This window comes from Myxocyprinus asiaticus, chromosome 30 (genome assembly GCF_019703515.2).
Source record: "Myxocyprinus asiaticus isolate MX2 ecotype Aquarium Trade chromosome 30, UBuf_Myxa_2, whole genome shotgun sequence".
Lineage (NCBI taxonomy): Eukaryota > Metazoa > Chordata > Actinopteri > Cypriniformes > Catostomidae > Myxocyprinus > Myxocyprinus asiaticus.
In genome coordinates this window covers 17,514,890-17,532,489 of record NC_059373.1, presented here as the reverse complement: position 1 = coordinate 17,532,489, position 17,600 = coordinate 17,514,890, and the positions used below count along the sequence as shown (strand labels likewise).

The 17,600-nt window shown below is 35.3% G+C and overlaps 1 protein-coding gene and 1 long non-coding RNA gene across 3 annotated transcripts in view; one reads left to right on the top strand and one right to left on the bottom strand.

Moving 5' to 3' along the window:
- Nucleotides 1-17,600, bottom strand: part of csmd3b (CUB and Sushi multiple domains 3b) — a 715,228-nt gene that overhangs the window by 124,097 nt on the left and 573,531 nt on the right. For both annotated transcript variants that reach the window (XM_051664389.1, XM_051664390.1), the window contains exons 32-34: nucleotides 15,147-15,260; nucleotides 7,456-7,551; nucleotides 4,052-4,255 (exon numbers count right to left, since the gene is read on the bottom strand). In XM_051664389.1, the coding sequence (XP_051520349.1) occupies nucleotides 4,052-4,255; nucleotides 7,456-7,551; nucleotides 15,147-15,260 (414 nt within the window). The remainder of the gene's footprint in view (nucleotides 1-4,051; nucleotides 4,256-7,455; nucleotides 7,552-15,146; nucleotides 15,261-17,600) is intronic.
- Nucleotides 11,590-12,309, top strand: LOC127421395 (uncharacterized). The gene is made up of 2 exons (XR_007893987.1): nucleotides 11,590-11,808; nucleotides 12,083-12,309. It is a non-coding gene; the product is annotated as an uncharacterized LOC127421395 (long non-coding RNA).

Sequence of the window (17,600 nt, the reverse complement as noted above, 5' to 3'; positions counted from 1 at the left end):
ACCATGGCAACATTGCGGTCGCGGCTTGCATTTGTAAGAAAGCAAGCCACCCCAGCGGCTCCCCACGCCGGTCCTTCTACCTACTGGTTTGAGGCCACGTTGGTTAGCACTGGGGGCGATTTGGGGATCTCAATGGGTCCACCTCCGCTGGGTATCCCCCCACAGGCCTCCCATTCCCCAGCATGCTCGCTTGCCCCGATCGCGCACTCGGACGAGATCGCTGGCTCGTCTCAGGGCGCGTTCGACCTCTCGTTCAGAGCCCGGGAAGTGGATGAGTTATTGAATGCAGCATCGGAGAGCGGGCTCGTCCATTTGGACGTGGAGGCTTTGACTGGACTTCCCCCTTCGGGGATGGTCGCCCAGTCCCAGGCCAATGCGGAAATGACGGACATGCTTTCCCGGGCGGCCGCGAGCGTCGAGCTAGAGTGGGACCCTCCACTCCCCCCTGAACCCTCAGCTCAACGATTGGTTCCTGGGCTCAGGGCGCTGCCCACGACCACGCCCCGCCCCTGTTCCTTTCTTCCCGGAAGTGCATGATGAGCTGACAAGATCCTGGGAGGCACCTCATAAAGAGCACTGGGGGAGGTTATGTGACGGCTAGGTGCACTGGCTACGAGGCACACAGCAGTCTGCCTGTCACACACCGCCACTTCACGTAACACCGTTCAGTTAGTTGTGGCGTTTTGTATAGGGACCCCTAGTGTCACTACATCGACACAACGTCGAGTGAGTGACAGATAGGGAACGTCATGGTTACTTTCGTAACCTCTGTTCCCTGATGGAGGGAATGAGATGTTGTGTCCTTCTTGCCACAATGCTGAACTACCTGCTGAAATGGCCGGGACCTTATCTCGGTTTTCAGCACAAAACCTGAATGAGTGGTTGCATACCAGCTCCTTTTATACCCGTATGTCCGGGGGAGTGGCATGCAAATTCCACTCGCCAATTCTCATTGGCCTTTTAAAAAAAGATCAAAGGTGTTTGGGGCTCCCAAGAGTGACCCCTAGTGTCAATACATTGACACAAGGTCTCGTTCCCTCCATCAGGGAACGGAGGTTACGAAAGTAACCATGACATTTAAATTTCGATCTGTTTTTTTAAAAAAAGCTATCGTATTATTATTTTTTTTTATCGTATGAAAACAGTGCACAAGTCATAAGGACCACTTCAATGATACTTTCATGATGCTTTTGCCTCTTTAAAGTTCCAGTCCCCATTCACTGTAGTTAAGTCAAAAAGAACGACCAGTACACTCTTCATAATTCCTCTTTTTGGGCTCCAAGGAAGAAAGAAACGAATTCAAGTTTGGAATGATGTGAGGGTGAGTAAACAATGACAGAATTTCCATTTTTGGGTGAACTATTCTTTTAGGATATGATATGTTCTCCTAGCTGCTATCTTTCATCTGCACACTAAACAGCACTCTTTCATTTTTGCCCTATTTAAAAGAACAATGTAGCATACAAATGTCAGAGAAGAGCTTGTAACATTTCGCCCGTTTCCCAAAGGAGAAGTCTGGTTGAGCAATTTTCTCCTGTTTGCTGAAGGCCTGCCAACTATTGTCTACAGCAGCACCAGAAGCCACGAGTGGATCTGTCAACAACAAAGCACAGGCTGCTATCTAACTCTGGCAGGGCAGAACTGTCTTTGTTATCCTATGCTTAGGTAAGATGCTATCTGTCAAGGACAAGGGGATAATCTAGAGGTCAAAGCCAATCACTTTGTTTAAACAGCTACGAGCAGGTAGGGACATCCTGACTGATGTCTCACATTGGCAAAAAGCAGAACGGGAGAGGGAGAGAGAGAACAAAAAGAGGAGGCACGATATGGAGCAAGACTCCATATATCTGTGTCAAATGCTTAAATTATTAACCAAATTCACTTCCCTGCAATATTGGTGTCATTCATTTTTAATCACTGAAATATAGAATGCTCCATGTGCTCAGGTAATCGTGAAATATCACAGATTTCTGACCTTTTGGCCATAATACGGTGAGAAGAGCAGGGAAATAAAACAAGGCCTGACACGATATACCAGATGCCTGTCATAGGCTCATCGCACATATGAACACTACAGCAATGCTGCTCAACTGGTGGGTCGCGGACTAAAAATGGGTTCCAGGTCTGTTCTGACAATGCTAAAAAAAAACAACAATACTAAATGCAAATTATTAAATGCAACTAACCATACAATCGTGCATAATTAGGATCACAAAATAAAACAGGTTAGCAACTTTTAAAAGGAAGAAAACTCTTTACATAGCATTTTTGACAAATTCATTAGTATATATATATATATATATATATATATATATATATATATATATATATATATATATATATATATATATATATGTATACAGTACTGTGCAAAAAGGCACATAAGATGTTTCACAAAAGCATTTGTCTTAAGATAGTTATTTATATCTACAGCTTTAGTGTGTCAATAGAAAATATAAATGTTATACTCCCAAACATTACTTTTGCTAATAGAAAAGATTAGAATAGAAGAACAGGGAGCCCTGCAACAGATGTCATGGCCTCCACAAAGCCCCCCACTGAACATCGTGTCAGTCTGAGATTACATAAAGAGACAGAAGCAATTGAGACAGACTAAGTAGATAGAAGAAATGTGGTGAATTCTCCAAGAAGCTTGGAACATCCTATCTGCCAACAACCAAGACCAGTGTCCAGGTGTACCTAGGAGAATTGGTGCTGTTTTAAAGGCAAACGTGGCCACACAAAATATTCATTTAGATTTTTTATGTTTACTGGACTTTGTATGACATTAAGTGATAAATGAAAACTATTTACGTCATTATTTTTGAAGACATCCTCACTATGCAACATTTTTCACAAGTGCCTAAAACTTTTGCACAGTACTGTGTGTGTGTGCATATATATATATATATATATATATATATATATATATATATATATATATATATATATATATATATATATATAGTGGAACATCAAATTATGTCCCTGACAATCAGAGTTTTCTATGAACATTTTTGTTAAATTATCTATAAGTCATGGTTTATTTTTCAATTACTATTACTATGTTTAAATTTACAATTGTATTTATGGTCTAATTTGTAAGTCTAAAGGTATTTTTCCACCTGTTGTCGTAGAGTGATTTTTAAGTTGGGCCGGTGGAAGAAGTTGGAGAGAGTAAAATGTTTGGAATTGGTAGACTATGATTTTTTTGAGCACTTCATTATTTTGATTATATTTTTATTTCGTTTGAAGTGTAATTTCAATTAAGAAATATTTTTTGGTTTATTTTTATCATGTTACAATAAATTATATTTTTCAAAATCAAAATCGACCAGTAGAAGTGAAGTACATGCCGATAAAATCACTGTTAATATGATTTATGTGTCAGAAGATGAAAATGATTAATAATACTTACATACTCTGTCATTTAACGGAGGCTACATCCAAATTTGGATGAGAATCACATTTTATGTACGCATAAATGGAGTGTGTCACTGTCATAGAAATATGCCTGACAATCATCAAAGACACATTTTAATGCACAAAAGAACGTAATTTTAAATTCTTCAAATTCATTGCATACAGTTTATTTACACCCCAGCTTCCTATGAATGTGCTGTCTTGGTTTATATTGCTGGGGCTTGAGGGAATGAACTACATAATACGATGCAGATGGTGGAATAATAGCCGGATAAAACCTCAGAATTAAATTGCACTTAATCCAGGCCATTTGCACATTGCACGTGCAATTTTGCCAAACCTATACTTGCACCTATACTTAGCGCATGCTTGCACAAAAATACCAAAACTTCATGGCAATGCCCACTGACTTTGTGCTTATGACCTATGGCATAGCACTGCGCTTAACGCTAGCGCTCTTAAAATATGGCCCAAATTCTGTACAGGTTTCCATGAGAACTTCCGCTTTGGTTTTGTTTCACTGTGATGTACCATTCAAATGACAATGTTTGGTTACACAACTTGTCCACAAAGAAAAAAGGTCACATCAATTGTGTCACTCCTAAGGGCTGGCGAGGTTTGAACTTACCGATGCAAGTAGGCAAAGTGTCATTCCACTGAGCCAGCGCATCAGGGATAGTTTCACAGTGAATGGCAGTAGAGCCGTGTAGAGTGTAGCCTGGGTTGCACTCAAACATCACTGAAGCGCCCACGGCGAAATTGTTGCCAATGCGTTTGCCGAAGCGAGGTTCTGGAACAGAGCTGCATTGTGTGGCACTGGTCCTGGGTACAGCTGTGATAGGATCGTACAAGAAACACATGTCAATTTAGAGGGATGTTTTACCACAGTCTGAATATAGATATGTAAAATGACATTTATATTTACAAATATGTGACAGAGGACTTTGGTGTTAAAAGCTCACAGAGTAATTTTTGCCTCATTAATAACGGTTTACCTCTAAAGAAATTATTTTACTTTTGAATTCATTTTTATCAGACCTTTATTCAAGGTATGCAGCACAGCTGATTTTTGGATCTTTCTTTGTAAAGGCCATTTTGGGAGCTACCTTAACTACCTTACCTAAAACACATTATTACACAACACTTAGAAAATGTCAGGCCTTGACCTACTAACAAATTCTGTACTTGCTTGGTATCTTTTGCTTTTAACATTTCAGATATATTTTCAAATGCCTCTGTCAAATCAAACCCAGAAAAAAAAAAAAAAAAAAAATTGAAAAGAAACAGCAATATACAGGTAAAGATACAAGTAAAGAGTGTAAACAAAATAAATAAAAATAAAATGACTGAACTAGGGAATCAACTGATTGGTTTATTAATAGCCATGAACAGACTAGGTCTTTATAAGTGGTCAGTCTCAGAAGGTTTAAGTCATACAGTAAATTACTTGTGAAGTACCAAAACAAAAGTGTTTGGGGGCAGAACTAAAGCAGAAACAGATGCCTGAAATGTTTCAGAACACACTGATCTTACATTTCAGGGTCTTTTGTGGCTATATTAAAATATAGAAGCAATGTGTAGTTATATGCAGCTAGAGTTTTGGGATTCAAAGATTTCAAACATGTGAAGCAGCACAGCAGTGACTGTTCACTTTTTCAGTTCAAGTGGTTTTTTATTGTCGTTCAACCATATACAGTTAGTACAGTACACAGCAAAACAAGACAACGTTCCTCCAGGACCATGGTGCTACATAAAACAACATAGGACAAACACAGAACCACATAAGACTACACACACTGAATAAGACCTACACATTCCTACATAAAGTGCACGTGCAAACGTGTGCAAGATGTACAGGACAGTACAATAATTACTAAAAAGGAAACAGGACAATAGGCACAGTAAGAGACAGTGAGAGACAGTGCAGCGCCGACCAGTACACATTTCTAATCTGAGTAGTGCAAAAAGATGACACTTTCTAAAAATGTCGAATGCAAACATAACATACTATGAAACAGTGTTCTATGGACATAGCAGTTATTGAGGTAGCAGCCAGGTATAAAGTGACAATGAATTAAGTGCAACTCTGGACATGTGCAAAAGTTGGATGGTGTACAGGTGTGTGTGTGTGTTAGTCCAGTCTCTGAGTATTGAGGAGTCTGATGGCTTGGGGGAAGAAGCTGTTACACAGTCTGGCCGTAAGGGTCCGAATGCTTCGGTACCTCTTGCCAGATGGCAAGAGGGTGAAGAGTTTGTGTGAGGGGTGTGTGGGGTCATCCACAATGCTGGTTGCTTTGCTTATGCTTATTCTGTGAGTTTCCCATTTATTTTCTTCATAAGCATAAAAAAAACTTCAATAATGAGTTCTAAACCATGAAACCAAACAAACCAGCTCAGAAAGTGAATCATAATTTTAAAATCTTTGATTAAAAAAAAGTGTTAAAATGTAAAAAAAATTAAAAAAAATTTCAAGATTTGAATATACAAAAATACAAAAGTGAATAAACTACCCATACCATGAGGCGCTTTGAATGACATAATTGAATCACGAATGATGGTACACTTTAAAACTGTGAAATGTATAAAATAAGACTATAATACAAAATAAAAACTGTAAAGATATATAAATATATAAGTTATTTGAGAGTGTAGAAAGACTTGATTACATCCATTGCAATAATTTAAGGGAGTGGATGGTAACTTTAGGCATAATTCCCGTTTTGTTAATAGTGACTTCTCTGATTGGTGGAGCTCTCTTCAGGATTACAGGTGGTGTAGTTCTTCAATAGGAACTCACCAATTATTTATTTATTTAATGAAGTTAAGGTTAGACATTGGAAGATGTTTTTGTGATGATTCAGATGATTTTGTGAAGGATCTACTTTGAATATTGATGTATGCAAACACCAGAGCAATATACATTTCAATATCACACTAAACATCCTCAGTTATTACCTGCTTTCATTAGAACTGCCCCTACAGTACATGATTTTAAATCAAAGTTAAAAAGTCATTTATTTTCAATAGCTTTTAATCTATCTTAGATATACATCTTGACTTGTAGAGTATCTTTTTCTTTAACTGCTCTTTTATTATATAGTATGTTTTCATATTTTGCATATTTTTATCTATTTTATTTTTTTGTTGTAATGATTGTACAGCACTTTGGTCAACTGTTGTTGTTTTAAACTGTGCTATATAAATATATTGACATTGACGTTGACAGTTATGTACTCCATAAGGCAATTATGTAGACCTTCTTGTTTAACATTTCATGTGTGCAAATCTTGTCATTGGATGGATTATTCTAACATTTTAGCATAAACCATATTATGTTTCTATAGAGCTTCATGTTTTGCAAAGTTAATGTATCCTACCATTTATTTATGGGGAAAAAATAATAAAAAAATAATGAAAAATTAATTTTTAATACATACATTTGATTAGTAAATTAAAAGAAGAAAAGAAAAACATATTATAGTATTCATTTTGGATGAATAAGATTTGTTTAAAAAATACAGTTGGCTTAACTACCACTGGAATGCAAATTAAATTTTGTAACAAACACATTCCTTGTTTGCTTTGTAAAGAAGACAATTAATATTTGTTTGAGCAGAATATTTTTGCTATACCCATTTGAATGTTGTGATGAAAAGTAAAACATCTTACAGGAAATAAGGTTTCAATAGCTGTCATAGTGATAACTGTAACTATAAATTGTATAGTGTACATAAAAAGCAGGAAGCACAGTGACCAATACATAATATCAGGATTCTCAGACAAGCAAATAATGTAAAAAAGAGCTAAGCGCCTGAGAAAAACACATTCACTGCTACATTTATCAAAGAAAAGCTAAAGTAAAGCTTTGTTATACAATCAGTGCCATTGAAATGCCCTCAACACTTGTAAGATTTGAAAAATGAAATACAAAACTTTGGTTACTGAGAATTCACAGTAAAAACTATCCTCTATGGTCTTGGTAGTATATAGCAAAAATATTAATAATGTTTCTTGGTAGAGCTGAAAACTGACCTTGGTACACAAAGTGAAAGCCCTTGGCAGTTTCTGGTCCAACTGTGGTAAACTTGATAGTTATGTGGTTTCCAGTACTCAAGGGTAATGACTCACCTGCAAAACAGATAGAGAGAAAATATACACTACTGGTCAAAACTTTTGAAACACTTGACTAAAATGTTTCTCATGATCTTAAAAATCTTTTGAACTGAAGGCATATGCTTAAATGTTTGAAATTAGTTTTGTAGACAAAAATATAATTGTGCCACCATATTAATTAATTTCATTATAAAACTAAAATGTAATTAAAAAAAAAAGTTTTTGAAATTGATGACTTGGACCAAATAATAAAGAAAAGCAGCCAATAAGTGCCCAACATAGATGGGAACTCCTTCAATATTGTTTAAAATCATCCCAGGGTGATACCTCAAGAAGTTGGTTGAGAAAATGTCAAGAGTACATTTCTGCAAATTCTAGGAAAAGGGTGACTACTTTGAAGATGCTAAAATATAACACAATTTTGATTTATTTTGGATTTTGTTTAGTCACAACATAATTCTCATAGTTCCATTTATGTTATTCCGTAGTTTTGATGATTTTACTATTATTCTAAAATGTGAAGAATTATAATAAAGAATGAATAAGTGTTCAAAACTCTTGAAATTATAAACTTAAGAAATTACTGGGCTGATCATTAATATATATATTTTTTTGGCTCATGAAGATTTTGCTTTGACTCTGAAAGACTTCTGATAGAGAAGTGTTTGCACAGAAAATCATGAGAAAAGGAAAAGGCCTGAAAATAAGTATCCTTCTCTTTTTTAGCTCCCATAAGGCTATTCAGTCTCAATAAATGTCAATAACTGCTTTGCTGCAGAAAAGCCACTGGAGGATGCCTCCATTTACAACAGGAAGGTCCTACAGTTGTGATAAATACTCACAAAATTTGCTCCACCTTGTCACCTTTACAGCATGATAGCTATTTTGTCTATCTACTTCTATGTCTCCAGTGGGGCCATTATTGACCTTGATAGATCTTTGTTAACAGGATTCATTTTGTAATGTTTTGAAAATTTTCAGTGTGTTGGTGCTATGCAATATACAGAATATACATAAAAAAGGGCCTAATGCAATCCTAAAGGACAGTAAATACTACACCAGTTATGATTTGCATTCTGTGCACGTCTTGTTCGCAAAAGAAAAACACACATAACATTTGGGTCATTCCTGTAAAACAGAACATTTTCATGTCCCCATCAGATATGCCTTAATATATGAGATAATATTTGGAAAGATGGAAATCATTTTAATTAGTTCTCTTTTATCACAATATCACAATTACTGTAAATTAACATAGGAGTTAATTTTAAATAATTTCACGCCTTTGGTTTGATCAGATATTGCCATTTCCCCGGGTGCTATGCACCATCTTCTTAAACTTAAAACTTAAATTTAAATTTATTTAGAAATATTCCAGGTGTCTCTTGAAATGTTTAGAAGAAAACATATTTTTCTTGGGAATATTGTTTTAATTAATAATCAACTTTATTCAACAATTTCCTATTTCCTCAATTTCACTTTCTTTCCTGTTTGTCTTTTATAATATTCCTGTAAAAAAGAAGCCACTTCCAGGAATATTCCTGGTTCAGTCAAGTGAAGATCAAATGACAGCATTTGTGGCATAATGTTGATAACAAAAAAATTAAAATAATAATAATAATAATTTTGACTCATCCGTCCATAAAAAAAGAAAAAGGCCAGTTACAGTGAGGCACTTACAATGAAAGTGAATGGAGCCAATTTTTGGTGGGTTTAAAAGGCAGAAATCTGAAGTTTATAATTTTATAAAAAGCACTTACATTAATATATCTAATAAAACTCAGGAATTATTTGAGCTGTAAAGTTGTGCTGTCACCGGCCCACTTTGAACTACAATCAAATCCTATTATAATCTTAATAAACTATATATCGTTGAAAAGATCTGAGTCTCAAGTTTACATATTTGGCCACTGTTTTGTGATAGAAATTATATAGCAATAGAAATATATTAATTTGTGAAATGATTATGCATCAAAAAATCTTAAGTTGTTGTAGAGTTGGAAGGAGTTGTGACTTTATTAGGCGAGACTGCTTCAATCACTGGTATGATGAGAATAATTTGTAGTGTTTAGCACTGAAAAGCTGTAAATAGTTGTATATAGTTGTATATAGATATGTAGTTGTATAAACAGTTTGTGGTTTGGTTTTCTAATTTTTATTGTTGTTGTTTTTTATTGTATTTATTTGTTCATGGTAAAAGGCATTTGTTTTTATAGACTGTGTGTAATGTTTCAATGTTATATAATGTTTTGGCAAAAAAGTTTTCATCTTCACATTTTTCAGAGTGAATCATATTTTAAAATATATTTTTATTAAAAGGAAATACAAATTTAGCACAGTGTATTTTTATTGAAATAAACTGAAACTGCTATCGTTTTTTTTTTTTTTTTTTTTTGTTTACTGCTTTCACTTCCACGATAAACGTCCGAGTGTTTTCTTTAAAAAGTGCCCAAATTTAGGTCTGTACTCCCAAGCATTTATGATGATTTAAATGTGAGTATTTAATTTTTTGGCCTATGCTCAAAAAGGGGATTGACAGTTAACAGTGTCTTTTTTCAGTCGTTTTAGGGTTTGTTGACATTGCATTGTCATGGCAATGAAGTTGTACTTTTGGCTATAGACCTTATCCACGCTAGCGCAGGGGTTTTCACAATGTTAAACAGTAAGTCCCCCCTGCCCTCTCACAAAATTTACAAAGGCTAACTTTTTTTTTTTGCCAATATATACATACAAAAAATTTGTATATAGGCCTTTACAATAGCCAAGTAAATAATAAATAAAATAGCCTATGCTAAATGTTAAAATATATACATAAATAAAAAACTTTCTTCCACTAAAAACAGCAGTACATTCTGGCCACTTATTTGAAGTTTTATCAGGTATTGTCCTCTAGTAGTGCTGCAACTAACGATTATTTTGATAATCCATTAATCTAACGATTATTAGAATGATTATTTGACTGTTCGTCAATTATTGCCATGATTAATCATTAGCTCTTAACCGACTATTCATCTTGTGCCTTAAAAGGTTGAATTAAATGTGAATACAACATTAAAGAGGACAAAATAATCTTTTAAAAATATCTCTAAATGACATTCGAGTTACTGAATTTTTATTACATTTAATTCATTAAAACATTCACTGCAAAAATTCCTATTGTTCTCAAGCGTTTTTGTCTGGTTTTCCATTTAAAATTATCTAAAAATCATATAAGATATGATAGAAACATATAAGATATTTAGACATACTTTCAGAGAATGTATTTTGTATATAAGTGTATTTTTTCACTTGTTCATATTTCTGCGGGTGCAGTAAAGAAAAAACATATATAATTCTTTGAAAGCAATGTTGCTTCTCAGATAAATGTTTCTTGTTTTAAGGATTTTTTTTTATATTTTAAAATTATAAAATTATATTCAACATTCTCTAAAAAAAATTTATTCTGCAGTATAGCTCTTAAAGTAAATACGTAAGGAGTTTTAGATATTTATATTGGAAAACAAACCAAAAAAAGACAAATCAAGAACCAATTTTTTTTTTTTTTTGCATTGTATAATGGACTAAGACTATACTCCCTCACCTTTTTGTTCACTTCTATCCATCTTTAATTCACACACTCAAAAAAAAAAAAAACCCTCTATCTTCTTAATAGAGCTTGAATCGCCGATTTTTCTTCACGATAAGATACACACAGTGACATTTATTATGATTCACTACGTCAAGAGCCATCACATTATAATCTAGCTGCAGCAAGCGCACGCTCGAGGGATGAGTGTCCCCACGACAGAGTGTGCATCAGCCGGGTGCAGTTTCAATCTCTCCCCCTCAGATTGAGTCACTTCACGTGACTCATAGAAGAGGCACTGACCGCACAGAGAAATGGCAGTTTCGGAGTTTGTGTCACAAATTTATTTTGGCATTATCCGCCCATGTCTGTCTGTCTGCCTCTGTATTATTCCCGGCCACGCAGTCTTCAGTCTGTTGTGTTTCTTGTCTGGAATATGGTGCCTGGGTCCTGACTTCCTGTCTAGTTTGGTTCCGGTCTGTGTCGGGGCCCGGACATTCATACTCCTTGTCTGTCTGTTATTGATGTGGGTGCATCGCGCTTGTGTCATCTTGGCCGCATGCACTCGCGTCAATAATCTATATCAGACTTTGTGTCTGTATCTCACGTCCGCGGAACGCGCATTGCGCTCGCTTTGCGCAGTGCACCTGGTTCATGAGCTGTCTTCATGTTTGTGCTGAGGTTTGGTCACTTTGGTAAGGTGTCAGGTATGTGTGTGGCCGAACTCTCACACAAGTGTCTTTTCTCATCTCGTTTGTCGTTTATATCGTATATCGATATGAGTGTATATCGCCTGTTGGCTTGGAATGTGCACTCAGTCCATTCAGATGTTTTTGCCTTCTTGTGAGAGCACGCGGCTTTGTAATTGTTTCTGTATCGCCACGTGCTTCTCTGTCTTACGTCACACCTTGTTTGCTCATTATTTTTTCATTAGTGACACCTGCCCTATATTAACCGGCTTGATTTCTCTCCCTATTTTAGTCTCCTTGTGTGTGCTGTCCAGAGCCAGTTCGTCTTGTTCTCTAGTCGGTCCTGTATGTGTTTTCTAGTATCCTGTCGATCCTGTTCCTCAACCTGGTTCCTGGTCCGGTCGGTCCTGTTTCCCTCTGCCCCAGTCTGGATTCCTGTTTCCCCTACGGGGTAGTTTTTGTTGGTTTCCCCCTTGTGGATTTTGTTTATTTTATTAATAAAGTACTTTTGGTTTTGAACTCTGTGCTTGGGTCCTCATCTCTGCAACAAACGTGACTGTTTGTGCTTATTTACACAACCCGCTTCCTTATTATTCGAACTTTAATAAAGGTTGCATTAAACATATAACGCTGGGCTGTTTCATTTTTGGACACTCTGACAGGCAAGTTTTGCTCAAGTGGAATGCCAGATCCGGCTTCGATTTATTTCACGTCAGGACGACACTACATCTACTTTTTCTTATTTTGTGTTTTTGCATTATAATTCCCTCATACTTTGCGATCTACATCAACTGAAGCTGTTTGGAAAGTTTAGAGTACATCTGGACTGTGAGCTGTATAATTCTTCCTCTCCTCAGTCAAGTGTGAACTGCAGTGCTGCTCTTGTGTGTCATCATTAGAGTTTAATGTGATCTCATGTTGCGTTAAATGAGATCAAACGACTATTCGACAATGAAGTTTTTTGTCTACAATTGTTTATTGTTGACGTTGTCGATAACGTCGACTAATCGTTTCAGCCTTATCCTCTAGTGTTATATTATTAAAAACCATCATATTTCAGGCATTGGAGCAATTCACCAATAATGATCAATAACCTTAAATTCAGTCTGACAAACTCATTCAACAATGTGTCATACACCAGATGAGTAATACATATTTGACAATAAATATTTCTATTAATAATATGAAACAGTATTTTGCATCATTTATATATATATATATATATATATATATATATATATATATATATATAAATAGCCTATCTATTTGTCCTTATGACAATGGGATTATTTAAGTTGTTTCACATATATTAAGTGAAAAAAAAATCACATCACATGAGCCAGTCTCCCTCTTTATGTTAATCAAACACAAACACACGAAGACACATTGACCAGATATCATGTTGAATGTCATGATTTTGGTCCAAATTTTCAGATTTTCTGTGACCTAGATAAACTTGTGCAGCTATGTTTTCCGCAGTGGTGACAGAAGACGTGAGTTTTAAGTTGACCGTTTATGTCATTTATTTGCTCGCATCTCATCAGTAATCATCAGAATATCATTGTTATTCTATACGAACGTAACTGTAACATCTGAGGTTGTTACCCCTCCTACTACCTCGACTACCTCTGTTTGCCTGCCAATTTGGATTGTTTGCTTGTGTTCATAATAAACTTCCAGCACATTAATCCTAACACAGTCTCCATGGCCAGTTCATTACAGTAACCATGTGTAAATACTGCATTTCTTGTAATCGTTTCCGGTGTTCTGTCGAAATATGTTCCCCCTATGTTTCCCCTTAGGTTAGTGTTCCTCCTAGTGCTGTTAAACATTAAACAGGGGGAACAGACTTCGACAGAACACCGGCCAAATGGCGAGTTGATTCCTCAAACTCCGGTTTGTTTCTTCCTCGATATAACGCGTCTACATATGCAGAATATTTGGATGAATGAACTAATGCAGAGCTATATGGATTTATAATAGATGTGTGAGTGCACATGACTGGTTTTGATAATACATGCACTCTCTAAAAGAGAGCAGAGAGATTTCATAGAACAATGTAGAGTAAATCCGCGTTCATGATATTTAACAGAATTGTAACGCAGAGCTACTGTCTATTAAGCTGGACTATGGTCTATTAAGCCAGTTATTTTCATTTATCTTCACAATACATGTTCATTGTATTTATTTTTTTTATTTTACTTGGTGAATTTATCATAATTCTCCACACCTTCCCTGACATGCCCTGGTGCTCCGTTGGGGAGGCGCGCCTCCCGGTTTGAAAACCATGGCACTAACGTCATCTTTCATTTTTAATGGGAATGACAACGAGGCTGTGAGGGACAGACATACAGTCTCTTCAATGGGCTGTACTGCAGTTTAAAGTGTTTTTGGATCATTCTGCAGACAAAACATTGATAAAATATCTGTCCAAGAACATTCAGTATACAAAGAACTCCAGACAACATGAGTTGTGGAAAATCAGATGTGATCTAGGAGCTTTATACAACTTTATACCGTTCGTGCCATTGTAGAGATGGTAAGTCTATCCCTCACAGCCTCGTTGTCATTTCCATAAAAAATCAAAGATGGTGCTAGCATAAATAAGGTCCATTGATAACTATAAATAAGGAATAACATTAACACAGAAAAGGTTAGTAATCAATTTCATCACACTAAAATCATGTTAACCCACACACTAAAATAATGTTAACACATATTGTTTACGTCTTGTGGCTATACTTTTAAAACAGTGAGTATTTTAATGTTTATAGATTAGCCTCATTCACTTTCATTGTAAGTAATTCACTGTAACCCAGATTTTTGCTTTTGTAAAAAAAATGTTTTAATTGAAAAATGTTTTGTGGTATTAGTTGGTTTGTCTCACTCTACAACATTCTATTCTGTTACATTCAATTACAGAGATCGCTATAATATTATAGAAATTCCAAACACTGGTTTAAAGAAATATCAAAATTACCCTCAAGTTGACATCCTCATGTAAGATAACTCTCAATCCCTCACTGATCAATTACTAACTTAAGTTTTTATTTCCATCATGTTAGACATCCTGTTATTGTTCTTACCATTGTGTGAGTGGTAAGAACCACATAGTGCCTGAGTTTGACCAGAGCATATTTCTGAAAATATAGTAGCAATCATTTTATTGAAATATCTCACAAATTAAATTACAACACAAACATATTAATTTTCTAAATTCAGTTTCAGAGCTAAAAAATGACTCCACAACAAGAATGACCTATGGTCCCATCTGTGGCTTGCACTGAATGGTTATCCATTCCATGTAATGTAAGGGAGGTACAAAGTTAGGTCAGGACCTCATGTTTGAGCCTTACCTGAGTGGGAGCCAGAGAGAGATGAAAGCAGAGAGGACTGTTGTGTTGGCCCATCATAAATCTCCACCACATCATTCAGCGATGTCTGGAACAGGACGAACTGTCCAAACAGAACTGGGAAAAACAATAATAATAATTAATTGGCTACAGGTCAAAATACTCAATAAAACATTGAGATAGCACTCATTACGAGGACTTATTTTGAAGACAGTTCATTTGCCTCTGTTACTGGAGTGAGCACTAGTAAACAATTTACCAGATGATGTTATGAAGACAAAGCATCTGTCTGCCAGTTCATTGCACACCAAGAACTCTGAATATTAAATGCCAATGGAAGGATGGGCTCCCCCTAAGTAAACTGACTTGACTTGTAGTTTTCCTGTAGACAAAAAGGTTGGATGTAGGCCAAACGTACAGTAAGAATGAAGTTTCAATGGATGCTAGCAATTGCCCTCTTTTTAGATTTATCTAATCACAAATGTGTCTTGAAAGGCTCTTCTCTTTAGAAGCCACTGAAGAATATTCTGCAAGTACATTACGCAAATCCTTTTCTTTACTGCATCTACACATTTAAATCTTGGGAGAGCTCTCAGAGGTAATAATGCTATTTGTTTATTTAAATATTTTAAATTGGCTACATGCTGTAACATCTCTCTGTTATGTTTGGTACCATGCTGATTTCAGCTGTGCATTGGTTCTGTCGTCCACTGGGAACACTATTTACAATCTCATTTGCTGTCCACTGCTTTGATGTTTCCATAATTAGGAGAGGAACCATTAATATGCTGCTTATCATCATTACATCAAATCCCTACCCTATATCTTTGGGATCAGAGAACATCTGCTTGAACAAAACATTGTACTATGAACAAGACTGAGGATAAAAAGGTTGTGTGGGTATAGATTCTGTTGACTGACCTCTTTGGCATCTCTCTTTTGTTGCCATGGTGAACTTAATTGAAAGTGACTATAAGAAACCTCAAGTGTCAAAAAGCAGTGCACATGAGTGGATGAAATGAATATTTGTGCACAGATACAACTGCAAAGCTACTGTAAATGGAGCAAATTCATAGATAGAGAAGGAGATGGGAGAGAGAGAATTACCAATAGTATTTACTAAAGGCCACTGCTGTCTCATACTACATCCTTAGCTGTGTCTTTGAAATTTGGCACAGATTCGAGTGATTCAGCAGGGCTGTAAGGATCGATGGAGCTCCACATATGCTCAGCACAGCTACTGTGTGATTAAACAAACAGTTCTCTTCTAACTAGCACAAGCTTGTAATCAAAATGTAGCAGAAACAATTGTGAAAAATGATTTATTTGTCATTTGAGGTAAACAAGGTGCTTGATTACATGGGCCTGATTGGCTTGGTTGGTACTGCATGCGATGGCTCCTGCTGTGCAGTACTGGTCCACAAATGCCTTTTTTTACCAGTTTAATTTCATTTCACTCACTAACATCATAAACATTTTAGATTTGAAAGTACAATTGTTGTCCGAAATGATTAGAAAATATGTATTTGTTAACATTAAAATGACAATGATCAATGCTTTTACAGGACTTATCAATCTTGGTTAATGTTAATTTCAACATATGCAAATTATTATTTTTTTAATTTAAAGTTATATTTGTTAACATTAGCTTTTATTAATGCATTAGGAACTAACATGTACTAAAATAGAACAATTACATATTTATAAATGATCAATAAACAAGATTAATAAATGCTGTAAAAATATATTGTAAATTGTTAGTTCATGATATCTATTGCAACTAATGTTAACAAAGAGAACCTTAATGTGTTACCAAATTCAGTTCTAATCAGTCTTTTGTTTTGTTTTCCAGTGAAATGTCTAAAAATCTTAAAACAAATTTACTTGAGAAGCAAAAAATGCATAAGATATGAAAACAAAACTAGTTTTTAGATGGCATCTCTTTAATTAAGATAATTTTATTCATTCAAGTGGATTAGGTTCAATTTACTTACCTTATTGGTTTATTTAGTTTTAAGCACAAGTCTAACAAAGTTTTAAGTATAAATCTTACAAAATCTACCAAAAGGTATGTGTATGTTTAAAACTAGAATATATATATATATATACACACACACACAAACACACAGTGTTGGGGAGTAATGAAATACAAATAACGGGATTACGTATTTAAAATACAAAATATAAGTAACTCTATTCCACTACAGTTACAATTTAAATAATTGGTAATTAGAATACAGTTACATTCAAGAAGTATTTTGATTACTGAAGAGATTACTTTGCATTTTATTTTCATTTGTTTCATTTAATATTTAGTCCTTTCAGATGGAAAACATTTATACATATAAATAATGCGATCCAAAGTGCATTTGAACAGCGGTGAAACACTTTCTTATGATGTGTTACATTCATACAAGCAGACAGAGAAGTTTGAAGTAAGTTTGGAGCAGAAGAAAT